At 50.6% G+C, this 12,492-nt stretch overlaps 1 protein-coding gene across 4 annotated transcripts; it reads left to right on the top strand.

Annotated features, from left to right (window-relative positions):
• Window positions 1-1,779: 1,779 nt before the first annotated feature.
• AURKB (aurora kinase B) lies at window positions 1,780-7,678 on the top strand. 4 transcript variants are annotated; one of them, XM_017850691.1, is made up of 9 exons: window positions 1,780-1,904; window positions 2,193-2,265; window positions 4,592-4,694; window positions 4,807-4,861; window positions 5,062-5,253; window positions 5,540-5,678; window positions 5,789-5,937; window positions 7,018-7,192; window positions 7,364-7,678. In XM_017850691.1, the coding sequence occupies exons 2-9, from the start codon at window positions 2,218-2,220 to the stop codon at window positions 7,535-7,537; spliced, it is 1,035 nt and encodes a 344-aa protein (XP_017706180.1). In that variant the 5' UTR covers window positions 1,780-1,904; window positions 2,193-2,217; the 3' UTR covers window positions 7,538-7,678. The 4 variants fall into 4 exon arrangements, with proteins under 4 accessions (XP_017706180.1, XP_017706181.1, XP_017706182.1 ...); XM_017850692.1 differs by lacking the exon at window positions 2,193-2,265 and having other exon boundaries at window positions 1,782-1,904; XM_017850693.1 differs by lacking the exon at window positions 2,193-2,265 and having other exon boundaries at window positions 1,782-1,904; window positions 4,531-4,694; window positions 7,364-7,675.
• The last annotated feature ends 4,814 nt before the right edge of the window (window positions 7,679-12,492 follow it).

Genomic DNA, 12,492 nt, shown 5'->3' with positions numbered 1-12,492 from the left:
GTCCCAGCTACTCGGGAGGCTGAGGCAGGAGAATGGCGTGAACCCAGGAGGCGGAGCTTGCAGTGAGCTGAGATCTGGCCACTGTACTCCAGCCTGGGCGACAGAGTGAGACTCTGTCTCAGAAAAAAAAAAAAAAAAGAAAACTGATTCCCACTAGTTGGCCCACTTAAGTCACATGCTTATATCCCTGATCCAATAACCATAATCTGGAATAAAACCTGATTAGTATAAGTCAATTGGGACTCATTTCTGGACCCGGAATGGAGTCAGTTTCCTTCTCAAACCCTCAAAACTCTAAGTGCTTTCAGAACTGGGAATAAGGCCGGGCGCAGTGGCTCACGCCTGTAATCCAAGCACTTTGGGAGGCTAAGGTGGGCGGATCACCTGAGGTCAGGAGTTTGAGACCAGCCTGACCAATGTGATGAAACCCCGTCTCTACTAAAAATACAAAAAACAGCTGGCATGGTCACATGTGCCTGTCATCCCAGCTACTCCCAAGGCTGAGACAGGAGAATCGCTTGAACCCGGGAGGAAGAGGTTGCGGTGAGCCGAGATGGCGCCATTGCCCTCCAGCCTGGGCAACAGAGCGAAATTTCGTCTCAAAAAAAAAAAAAAGTGGTATTTAATTAGGTCTTCATCAACCTAGGGATTTGGGGCTGTCAGCAAACAGAAACTACTACAGAAACCGACTGCATAGACTGGAGAGACAGGTGGTCCCCTAAAGGAAAAATAAGAGTGTTAGAAGAAAGGAGAAGAGTGCTGGACAGTACATACTTAACAAGTATCCACTGGTTATTTCATAGAAGGCCCAGAAATGTATTTATTTAACTTAGTAATGAAATCTGAGGGTTAGGAAGAGCAGAAAAGAAGGGAGTGTGGCAGGAAGGAGGAAAAATCAAAGTGGGCCCAAACAATATGGCGGCTAACAGAGATCTTGCAAGGAAAGGTCTACTCGTGGAAAACTCCTCCCAGGAATGTCAGAACTTTTAGTAACAACATAGTAATGACACAAGAATAAACACACAGGCAAATGAGCAAACAACAGAATACAAAGTCTAGAAATAGACACAAGTAAATATGCTAACATTATATATCAAGGGCAGCATTTAAATTCTGTTGGGGCAGTTTAACAAATGGTGTTGACATAACTGGCTCTCCATCGCGCAGAAGTCAGACCCCAGCTCATACATGTATAAGGATAAACTCCAGTTATATTAAAGATTTAATTTTTTTTATAAAAAGAAGAAGGCCGGGCGCGGTGGCTAACGCCTGTAATACCAGCATTTTGGGAAGCCGAGGTGGGTAGATCACCTGAGGACAGGAGTTCGAGACCAGATTGGCCAACACAGAGAAAACCCGTCTCTACTAAAAATACAAAAATTCCAGGCGCCTATAATCCCAGCCACTCGGATGGCTGAGGCACGAGAACTGCTTGAAACGGGGAGGCAGAGGTTGCAGCAAGCCGAGATAGCACCACTATACTCCAGCCTGGGCGACAGAGAGAGACTCTGTCTCAAAAAAGGGGAGGGGAGGGGAGGAGAGGGGAAGAGAGGAGAGGAAAAGAAAAGAAAAAAAGAAAAGAGAAGAGAAGAAAAGAAAGGAAAAGAAAAGAAAAGAAAAGAAAAGAAAAGAAAAAAGAAAAGAAAAGCAAGATAATTCACTGGGGAATGTGTGGAAACCTTCCTAAGCTGGAAGCCAAGCGTGCGCCCTTCTCATTCCGCCTCTTCCGTTGGGTTCCCATTACTTACGTCACAGGACATCGAGCCAATGGGAACTAGGCCTGGGCGACGAGCTCACCCAATGGGGCCGGGGCGGGAGATTTGAAAGGTCCTCGGCCAGGGCGTGGCGTGGCTGATTCAGTTGTTTGCGGGCGGCCGAGAGAGTAGCAGTACCTTGGACCTCAGGTGAGCTGGCCTCCTGTCGCAGGCCTTGCGCCAGGAGTGGGCAGATGATCAGGCAGATCAGAGGGTCCGCTGGGCTGGCCTGCGCGCACACCGCAGGGCTGGAAGGAGGTAGGGATGATAGCAGGGTGGGGGCGGTGAGACCAGCGCCCGGATTGGAGCTAGTGTGCTGACCTGCTCCCTTTTACCAGCTCGGGCTAGCGCTTCCGGCTCGATCGGTCCAACCCCTCCCTCTCTCTCTCTCTCTCTCTTTTTCTCTGCTTCTCACGGCTGTTTCCCTTCTCCGCCCAGCTCTCCTCCCCCTTTCCCTCTAAGGATGGCCCAGAAGGAGAACGCCTACCCCTGGCCCTACGGCCGGCAGACGGTAAGGCCCTTCCCTCCGTCCCCGCGCCCCCATGACCCTGCATGGCGAGTTCCTGCTGGGAAACTTGAGATCGTGCAAAGAGCAGTCCCTTATGCACTTTCTCTCCCATTATGCTCCAAAGTACGCGCCCCAAGTTTCATGACAGAACCTGGCCTGGTCATTTGTAGCCACATCCTGTCAGGTGCTACCAACTTGAATCTGACCAGCCAGTGACTACCAGCCGGTGAGGACCTCTGCAGGGTTCCTCACAGACAAGTGATATCTGGGACTGAGCAGACAGGGCCTGGCCTTCAGGCCATGATTCCCAACCCATGTCCTGAAAAAAATTAACTAGACAGCAAATATAAATAGACTCTAAAAGGATATAAAGTTACTGTTTAAAAGGTCCAGGGCAAGTCTAAATTATAATTTGGAATTAATGAGTAAGTTGAGGTAAGGATCTCAATGAATCTAAATGGACTTATTTCCCAGTTGTCCAGACAGATTTCATTGAGGGGCCTCCTCTCTGATTTGAAATGCCACCTTTATTATATATATAAATTCCCACATATATGTGGGTCTATTTCTGGACTGTATTTTGTTCAACTTGCTTATTTGTAGATCTGTACCAATATCACTATTTGGGAAGAGGTTTTTAGGGGCATAGGGGCTTTCTTCTCTTGGCTGAAGAAGAAGGAAGGGGCCCTGCACAGGCTTTGCTCCCTGTTTGTGGAGCTCTGGCTTCCTGCAGAATCTGCCTATTCGCTTGTTCATCAGCTCCCTCCCTCATGGAGCACTGTGGGAGGCTGTCAGGAATGGAGTCTGAATGAGAAACCACTGTCACTTTTATCTTGGTCACTCCTAAAAGAAAGTGTATCTATTATTTTGAGAAGCTGAAAGTGAGGCCAGGTGCCGTGGCTCATGCCTGTAATCATGGGAAGCTGAGGCAGGTGGATCACCTGAGGTCAGGAGTTCGAGACCAGCTTGGCCAACATGGTGAAACCCTGTCTCTACTAAAAATACAAAAATTAGCCAGGCGTGGTGGCGGGCGCCTGTAATCCCACCTACTCAGGAGGCTAAGGCAGAAGAATCGCTTGAACCTGGAAGGTGGAAGTTGCAGTGAGCTGAGATGGCACCATTGCACTCCAGCCTGGATAATAGAGCAAGACTCCATCTCAAAAAAAAAAAAAAAAAAAAAAAAAAAAAAGGTGAAAGTGAGAAGTGGTCCAGGGCCATCAGAGTAGCTCTTAGTGTCCTTAAAGCCTGTTCTTGCAAAGGTGTAACCCCTGGTTATTGCTATAACATTCAAGGCCTCAAGCTTCTTATCTAAGCCTTAATAAACTAAGCTTTTTAGGAGACTTTGAGAATACCTCTGTCTAAACCCCTTGAATTGTGGGTGTTCACAGTAGAGACCCAGCTCTCTACTGTGGTCTAGGTGAGAGGCTGGATGAATGGCTGTGGTGTTATGGACAGGACTTATACAAGTTGAACAGCTACATGCCTGAAAAGTGTGGGCCAGAGCCAAAGAGGTGAAATGTTAGGTGTTGGTGTGAGTCTTTTGCCCCTTATCTTAGGCCTACTTAGGTTATTTATTTTTTTATTTTTATTTTTTTGAGACGGAGTCTCACTCTGTCGCCGAGGCTGGAGTGCAGTGGCGCAATCTCAACTCACTGCAACCTCTACTGCCCGGGCTCAAGCAATTCTCCTGCCTCAGCCTCCCAAGTAGCTGGGATTACAGGACCCGCACCCGGCTAATTTTTTTTTTTTGAGACGAAGTCTAGCTCTGTCGCCCAGGCTAGAGTGCAATGGCACAATCTCGGCTCACTGCAACCTGCCTCCTAGGTTCAAGCGATTCTCCTGCCTCAGCCTCCTGAGTAGCTGGGATTACAGGCACTCGCCACCATGCCCAGCTAATTTTTGTATTTTTAGTAGAGTGGGGTTTCACTGTGTTGGCCATGTTGGTCTCGAACTCCTGACCTCGTGATCCGCCTGCCTCAGCCTTCCAAAGTGCTGGGATTACAAGCTGACCCACCACACCCAGCCGCACTGGGCTAATTTTTTATATTTTTAGTAGTGATGGGGTTTCACCATGTTGGCCAGGCCGGTCTTGAACTCCTGACTGCGTGAGCCACTGTGCCCGGCCCTAGGTTGTCTATTAATAACCCATTTTAATATGGGACTGTGAGCAGAGGCTGGGAGGCAAAACTGTCACATCAGTGTTTCTCTTTGAATTGGGGGTGGGCGGCTGGGTGGCTCTTTAGCAAGGGGCTGAAATACTGCTTGCAGCACATTCCACCCGGGTCATCAGACAAAGGCACCCTCAGAGCTACCCCCTGCTCCTTCTCAGGCTCCGTCTGGCCTGAGCACCCTGCCCCAGCGAGTCCTCCGGAAAGAGCCTGTTACCCCATCTGCACTTGTCCTCATGAGCCGCTCCAATGTCCAGCCCACAGGTACCTGGGGCAAGGGGGAGAGGACTGACCCGGGGACATGAGCATCTATGGGAGGGTTTAGGGATGAGAAGGTCATCCCTGTTCTCATTCAACTTACCTGTTGTCTCCTTAGCTGCCCCTGGCCAGAAGGTGGTCGAGAATAGCAGTGGGACACCCAACATCTTAATGTAAGTGCCCCAAACCTTGGGGTGGAGGGGGGTGAGGGGACAGTGAACGGGCAGGAAGTCGGGAAGATAAAACCTAAGGGCAGGAGTAGAGATGAAGAGAAGTGGGGCGGGGGACAGGATGAGATGAGGAAGCGGAGAGAAAGCAAACCTCTTAATAACCAAAACCAGTTCTGAGTTGCCTCCCCCCACTTTCTAAGCAGGCGGCACTTCACAATTGATGACTTTGAGATTGGGCGTCCTCTGGGCAAAGGCAAGTTTGGAAACGTGTACTTGGCTCGGGAGAAGAAAAGCCATTTCATCGTGGCGCTCAAGGTCCTCTTCAAGTCCCAGATAGAGAAGGAGGGCGTGGAGCATCAGCTGCGCAGAGAGATCGAAATCCAGGCCCACCTGCAGTATGGGTTGATGCCCCCTGAGCCGAAGCCCCTCTGCTCCCTCACCCCAGCTCCTCACTCAGCCCTACCTCATCCAGATTGCTTTCTCTGTAGCTACGGCTAGTGAGCCCCATTTAGCCCTTAGTCCTGGCCAGAGCCTTGAATCCAGAAATCTGCCTCCAGTTTCCCCTTCCCACTCCCATTCCTGGTGTCCCCGGCCTGGACCACGTCTGACCCCAGTTTGCTCCTATTATCTTTCCCAGCTCTTATGCCTTTGGCCTGAGGCCTCCTCTGTCTCTTCCCCCAGCCATCCCAACATCCTGCGTCTTTACAACTATTTTTATGACCGGAGGAGGATCTACTTGATTCTAGAGTATGCGCCCCGCGGGGAGCTCTACAAGGAGCTGCAGAAGAGCCGCACATTTGACGAGCAGCGAACAGCCACGGTCCGGGCGGGTGGGCACCTGGGCCGCCAGTAGGGGGCTGGAGGCTGAGGGTGTGCTGCTTGTAGCTGGAGGTCCATCCTTGTCTGATTGCCTCTCGTTGCCCCTCCCAGATCATGGAGGAGCTGGCAGATGCTCTAATGTACTGCCACGGGAAGAAGGTGATTCACAGAGACATAAAGCCAGAGAATCTGCTCTTAGGGCTCAAGGGAGAGCTGAAGATTGCTGACTTTGGCTGGTCTGTGCATGCGCCCTCCCTGAGGTATGGTGGCCTGGGAGGCCAGCCCTGGGTGTGAGGCTGGGCCATTAAAACCTCTCCAGGGGCGGGGCGCGCTGGCTCACGCCTGTAATCCCCGCACTTTGAAAGGCTGAGGCGGGCGGATCACCTGAGGTCAAGAGTTCGAGACTAGCTTTGCCAACATGCTGAAACCTTGTCTCTATTAAACATACAAAAATTAGCCGGGCGTGGTGGCGGACGGCAGTAATCCCAGCTACTCGGGAGGCTGAGGCGGGAGAATTGTTTGAACCTGGGAGGCGGAGGTTGCAGTGAGCCGAGATTGCGCCATTGCACTCCAGCCTGGGCGGCAGAGTGAGACTCCTCTTAAACAAACAAACAAACAAAATGGTTAGAGTGTGGTGCTAATAATCCTAAGGTCACGGGTTTGATCCCCGTATGGGCCAATGGTAAAACTAGCCAGGTGCGGTGACTCACGCCTGCCAATCCCAGCACTTTGGGAGGCCAAGGCAGGTGGATCACTTGAGGCCAGGAGTTCAAGGCCAGCGGACCAGCCTGGCCAACATGGCGAAACCCCATCTTTACTAAAAATTTGAACTCCCAGCTGTGCGGGAGGCTGAGACGTGAGAATCACTTGAATCCGCGAGGCAGAGGTTGCAGTGAGCCAAGATCGCCCCACTGCACTCCAGCCTGGACTCTGTCTCAAAAGAGCCCAGAGCAGTGGCCTTTTTCCCTCCCACATCATTTTTTAACGGTTTCATAGTATCACATAGTAGCTGATTTATTTAAGCAGAACATGCCTGATGGGCATTAGAGATGTCCCCAATGAACTCCAAAATGAACTCCAAATGAACACTGCCCTCATATCGCAGTTATCTTATTAAGACATATCCTTCAGTGTGGAGTTGCTGGGGCTGTGTGCAGGCTTACCTCTGGGGCTTTCAGATGTATCATCACCCCAACCTCACCGCCACTCCAGTAGCCCTGCCTGGCTGGACCTCTCCCCTGGTACCTCCCGTGGTCTTTTGGCTCCCTGCCATCAGGTAGCAGGGAAAGGAGAGTTCCTATGTCACTGGGACCCCTGCCCACGCCCCTTATCCCTCCCAGGAGGAAGACAATGTGTGGCACCCTGGACTACCTGCCCCCAGAGATGATTGAGGGGCGCACGCACAACGAGAAGGTGGATCTGTGGTGCATTGGAGTGCTTTGCTATGAGTTGCTAGTGGGAAACCCACCCTTTGAGAGCGCATCACACAACGAGACCTATCGGCGCATCGTCAAGGTGGAAGGGCGGCCTGGGCTTTGTGCCAGCTGCAGAGGCCAGGGGCTGGGGGGCTGGGGGTGGGCAGAGTGTATTTGCGTGGCCCTAAGTAACTCCAGACAGAATGGGTAGTCAAGGAAGATGTAGCCAGGGTGAAAGTAATGCAGCCCTTCCATCTCTTCACACCTGCAGGTGGACCTAAAGTTCCCCGCTTCTGTGCCCACGGGAGCCCAGGACCTCATCTCTAAACTGCTCAGGCATAACCCCTCGGAACGGCTGCCCCTGGCCCAGGTCTCAGCCCACCCTTGGGTCCGGGCCAACTCTCGGAGGGTGCTGCCTCCCTCTGCCCTTCAATCTTTTGCCTGATGGTCCCTGTCACTCACTGGGGTGTGCCTGTGTTTTGTATGTTTGTGTATGTATAGGGGAAAGAAGGGATCCTGAACTGTTCCCTTATCTGTCTTCTACCTCCTCCTTTGTTTAATAAAGGCTGAAGCTTTTTGTACTGATCAGTGTAGATGTTTCTAGGTGGAGGCTTTGCTGTGGAGGAAGCTGTTCCCTAGAAGGAGAGGTGGCTCACCCTGAGGAGCTGGGATGAGCATTACTTTGCTATCCCTGGTAACACCCTACCCTCTCAGCTCTGACACCCACCTGGTCAGCTCCCAGCCACCCCCACCCCTACCCCCACTTTCACCTCTACCCTGTCTATTCTTTCCATTGCTTTGACTCCCAGAGCCCAGGGGCACTGGGGGCCCTGACTCCCCATTGCTACATTGGAACACCAGCCATCTCTGGCCACCTTCTTTCACCTCTCTTGGTTGTCCAACTTCTAGTTTTTCCTTTTCTGTTTCATTCTCTGCCCCTTTGCCAGCGTAGGAGCAACTGAACAATTCTGTACCCTAGAAACTGTCTTTGATTCTTTTTCTTTTTTTTTTTTTTTCCTGCTCTGTTGCCCAGGCTGGAGTGCAGTGGCCGGATCTCAGCTCACTGCAAGCTCCGCCTCCCGGGTTCCCGCCATTCTCCCGCCTCAGCCTCCCGAGTAGCTGGGACTACAGACGCCCGCCACCTCGCCCGGCTAGTTTTTTGTAGTTTTATTAGAGACGGGGTTTCACCGTGTTAGCCAGGATGTTCTCGATCTCCTGACCTCGTGATCTGCCCGTCTCGGCCTCCCAAAGTGCTGGGATTACAGGGTTGAGCCACCGCGCCCGGCCTATCTTTGATTCTTTTACTGCTCTGGTCAGGATCTAGTACAGGAGCCAACAGAAGCAGTAGTGATTCTGTCTTGTTCCTGACACGAGGTTTCACTGTCATGTATGATGCTTGCTATAGGTTTTTGATAGATACCTTTTATCAGGTTAAACAGGGCCTATTTACTCCTAGTGTACTCAGTCTTTAAAAGTTAAGTCCAGGCACAGTGGCTCACGCCTGCAATCCCAGCACTTTCAGAGGCCGAGGTGGACGGATCACGAGGTCAAGAGATCGAGACCATCCTGGCCAACATGGTGAAACCCCATCTCTACTAAAAATACAAAAATTAGCTGAGCGTGGTGGTGCGTGCCTATAATTCCAGCTACTCAGGAAGCTGAGGCAGGAGAATCGCTTGAACCCGGGAGGTGGAGGTTTTAGTGAGCCCAAATCGCACCAATGCACTCCAGCCTGGCGACAGAGCAGGACGGAGCCTTACCCTGTGGTGCAGGTTGGAGTGTAGTGGTCTGATCTCGGCTCACTGCAACCTCCAACCTCCTCTCAGATTCAAGCTATTCTCCTGCCTCAGCCTGCCGAGTAGCTGGAATTACAGGCGCATGCCACCAAGCCCGGCTAATTTTTTTGCAGTTTTAGTAGAGATGGAGTTTCACCATGTTGGCCAGGCTGCTCTCGAACTCCTCACATCAAGTGATCTACCCTCCTTGGCCTCCCAAAGTGCTGGGATTACAGGCGTGAGCCACCACGCCTGGCCAAGTTTTTGTGTTTTTTGTTGTTGTTTTTTGAGACAGAGTTTCGCTCTGTCGCCCAGGCGGGAGTGCAGTGGTGTGATCTCAGCTCACTGCAGCCTCTGCCTCCCAGGCTCAAGTGATTCTCCTGCCTCAGCATCCTGACTGGTTGGGATTATAGACATGTGCCACCACTCCCGGCTAATTTTTGTATTTTTAGTGGAGACTGGGTCAGGGTTTCACCATGTTGGCCAGGCTGGTCTCGAACTCCCGACCTCAAGCTATCTGCCCACCTCCGCCTCCCAAAGTGCTGGGATTATAGGCGTGAGCCACTGCGCCCGGCCGGATTTATTTTTTTACTTTTTTTTTTTTTTTAATTCATTGCTTTACACCAAGCCTCTAGAACAGTATCTGGAATGCAGAGGATACTCAGTAACTACTGTCAAATGAATAAATCTAACCAAAATTATGGTGGCAGTAGGGTGGAAGAGTGAATTCCTTGAATTTTATAGCAGGAAAAAAACAGGTCATGCCTAAAACTGAAAACTGAAAACTTAGGAAGCAGCAACAGAAGTATGTGATTTAAAAATGTATGGTAGGCCGGGCGCGGTGGCTCAAGCCTTTAATCCCAGCACTTTGGGAGGCCGACACGGGTGGATCACTAGGTCAGGAGATCGAGACCATCCTGGCTAACACGGTGAAACCCCGTCTCTATTAAAAAATACAAAAAACTAGCCGGGCGAGGTGGCGGGCACCTGTACCTGTAGTCCCAGCTACTGGGGAGGCTGAGGCAGGAGAATGGCGGGAACCGGGGAGGCGGAGCTTGCAGTGAGCTGAGATCCAGCCACTGCACTCCAACCTGGGCGACAGAGTGAGACTCCGTCTCAAAAAAAAAGAAAAGAAAAAAAAGGAAAAAAAAAAAATGTATGGTAGACCAGGCATGGTAGGCCACGCCTGCAATCCCAGCACTTTAGGAGGCTAAGGTAGGCGGATCATGAGGTCAAGAGATCGAGACCATCCTGGCCAACATGGTCACATCCTGTCTCTACTAAAAATACAAAGATTAGCTGGGCGTGGTGGTGGGTGCCTGTAGTCCTAGCTACTAGGGAGGCTGAGGCAGGAGAATCTCTTGAACCTGGGAGGCAGAGGTTGTAGTGAGCTGAGATCACACCACTGCACTCCAGCCTGGCAACAGAGTGAGACTCCGCCTCAAGAAAAAAAAAAAGTAAATACCCAAAGCAAACCAAAATAAAACAGTGAAAAGACTTGGAACTGGCTATCTCTAGGGAGAAAGAAATGGGCAGAGTGCTTATTTATTTTTTATTTTTTGAGACGGAGTTTTGCTCTGTCACGGTGGAGTGCAGTGGCCCAATCTCAGCTCATTGCAACTTCCACCTCCCGAGTTCAAGCGATTCTCGTGCCTCAGCCTCCCAAGTAGCTGGGATTATAGGCATGTGCCACCATGCCCAGCTAATTTTGTATTTTTAGTAGAGATGGGTTTCACCACGTTAGCCAGGATGGTCTTGATCTCCTGACCTCGTGATTCGCCTGTCTCCATTTCCCAAAGTGCTGGGATTACAGGCGTGAGCCACTGTGCCCAGCCTATAATTTTTAATATGGATATCCCTAGGTTTTTTTTTTAAAGCCCTTCTACTGGATGGACATGCAGATTATTTCCAATGGTTTGCACTGTGGCCAGTGTCTTCTGAGTGCCTCCTGTGCACCTTTGTGATGGTCTCTTGTCGTCCTCTAGGGGACATCTAAAGAAAGACATGGCAATGGTGAGTACGAGTATCTAGAGAAAGACATGGTAATGCTGGGTACACGCAGGTAAACGGTCTATAGATATCACCAAAAATGCCCTTCTAAGTGGTGGACAGTTTACACTCCCGCAGGCCATAATGAAGGACACCCATTTTCCCACAACCATAACGCTGACTCCTACTCCTACTGTTACCTGTGAGTAAGTCTGCAGCTATCCGGGAAACTCCGGAGTGGCAACTCTGCAGCAACCTCACTCCTCTGTCTTCTCGATGGCAATAATTCAAACGAGATAAAAGCAAGGATTTTGTTTTTTCCTAAGACGGAGTCTTGCTCCGTTGCCCAGGCTGGAGTGCAATAGCGCGATCTCGGCTCACTGCAACCTCAGCCTCCTGAGTTCAAGCGATCCTCCTGCTTCAGCCTCCCGAGTAGCTGGGATTACAGGCACGCCACCACGCCCGGCTGATTTTTGTATCTTTAGTAGAGACGGGGTTTCACCATGTTGGTCACGCTGGTCTCGAAATCCTGACCTCGTGATCCGCCCCTCCTCGGCCTCCCAAAGTGCTGGGATTACAGCCGTGAGCCACCACATCCGGCCAAAGGCAAGGTTTAAGGAAGAAGTGAGAACTGATTTTGAGCAAAGTGATAGTTTATTACAAAAGACAGTACACTTAGAAGAGGACCAGACTGGCGACTTGAAAAAATCAAGTGCCCCTTCCTTTTCTTTAGAGTTTTTATACCCTCTACCTTTTCCGGCACGCTCTGTCTCCTTTTGTTCTTCCTCTGAGCAGGCTGTGGCTTAATTGTCGCAGGCGCAGTGGCCTGCCGGCATTTGGGAGGGAACGCATGCGCAGTGTGTTTACCGAAGTCCAGCGCATGCTCTTTACGGTCAATTCTCCCTTTCTGGTCCAGCGCCCCCACAGGAAGGTTAGATGCTGATCAAATCCAACCATTTTGCCTTTTCACTGCACATGCTTAAAACCTTACTGCACATGCTTAAAACATAGGGGTGATGGCTTGCTAACTCCAGGTGTTTTCTCTATTGCAAGACTCCTCTCATTCCTGGCGCCAGCGATGGCCATTTATTATCTCAGACGGATAGTTGTATGCCCGCCTGTCCTTCACTCGATGAGAACCAAACAGCTCTGGGGTTCTTCTCTTGTCCTGCTCGTTATGTAAGAGGGACAGATTTCTAATCGCTCGACCATGACTTGACAAATGCCCAACATACCTGGAGGCCCTCTTTCCTGCCCTCATGTCTAACTACCTACTCTAACACTACAAAGCATCCCCAATAGATTGGCTTTTCTACTCCCCAAAACACCAAAGCTCCCCACAGCTCCTACACTCATGATCCCCCCTCTTCTCTGAGAAACAGCAGAACCAAACGGGGGTCTTGCACAGTCCAATCACCAATTCCCCCAAGTTACCTCTGTTCACCTATTATCAGTCTTTCCCCTTCCTCCTCAAGTGGTCCTGTCAGGGATATACTCTGAACCCAGGCCTCTTGCTATTCAACTTCATTCCAGTAATGGTCCCCTTTCGCTTTTCTACCACATATATATATATATATATATATATATATATATATATATATATACACACACACACACATACACATACACACACACA

The sequence above is a fragment of the Rhinopithecus bieti genome, unplaced genomic scaffold (assembly GCF_001698545.2).
Source record: "Rhinopithecus bieti isolate Rb0 unplaced genomic scaffold, ASM169854v2 scaffold_32008, whole genome shotgun sequence".
In the NCBI taxonomy this organism is placed as follows: domain Eukaryota; kingdom Metazoa; phylum Chordata; class Mammalia; order Primates; family Cercopithecidae; genus Rhinopithecus; species Rhinopithecus bieti.
Note: the sequence above shows the minus strand (reverse complement) of the source record. Positions and strands in the feature narration are given on the sequence as shown.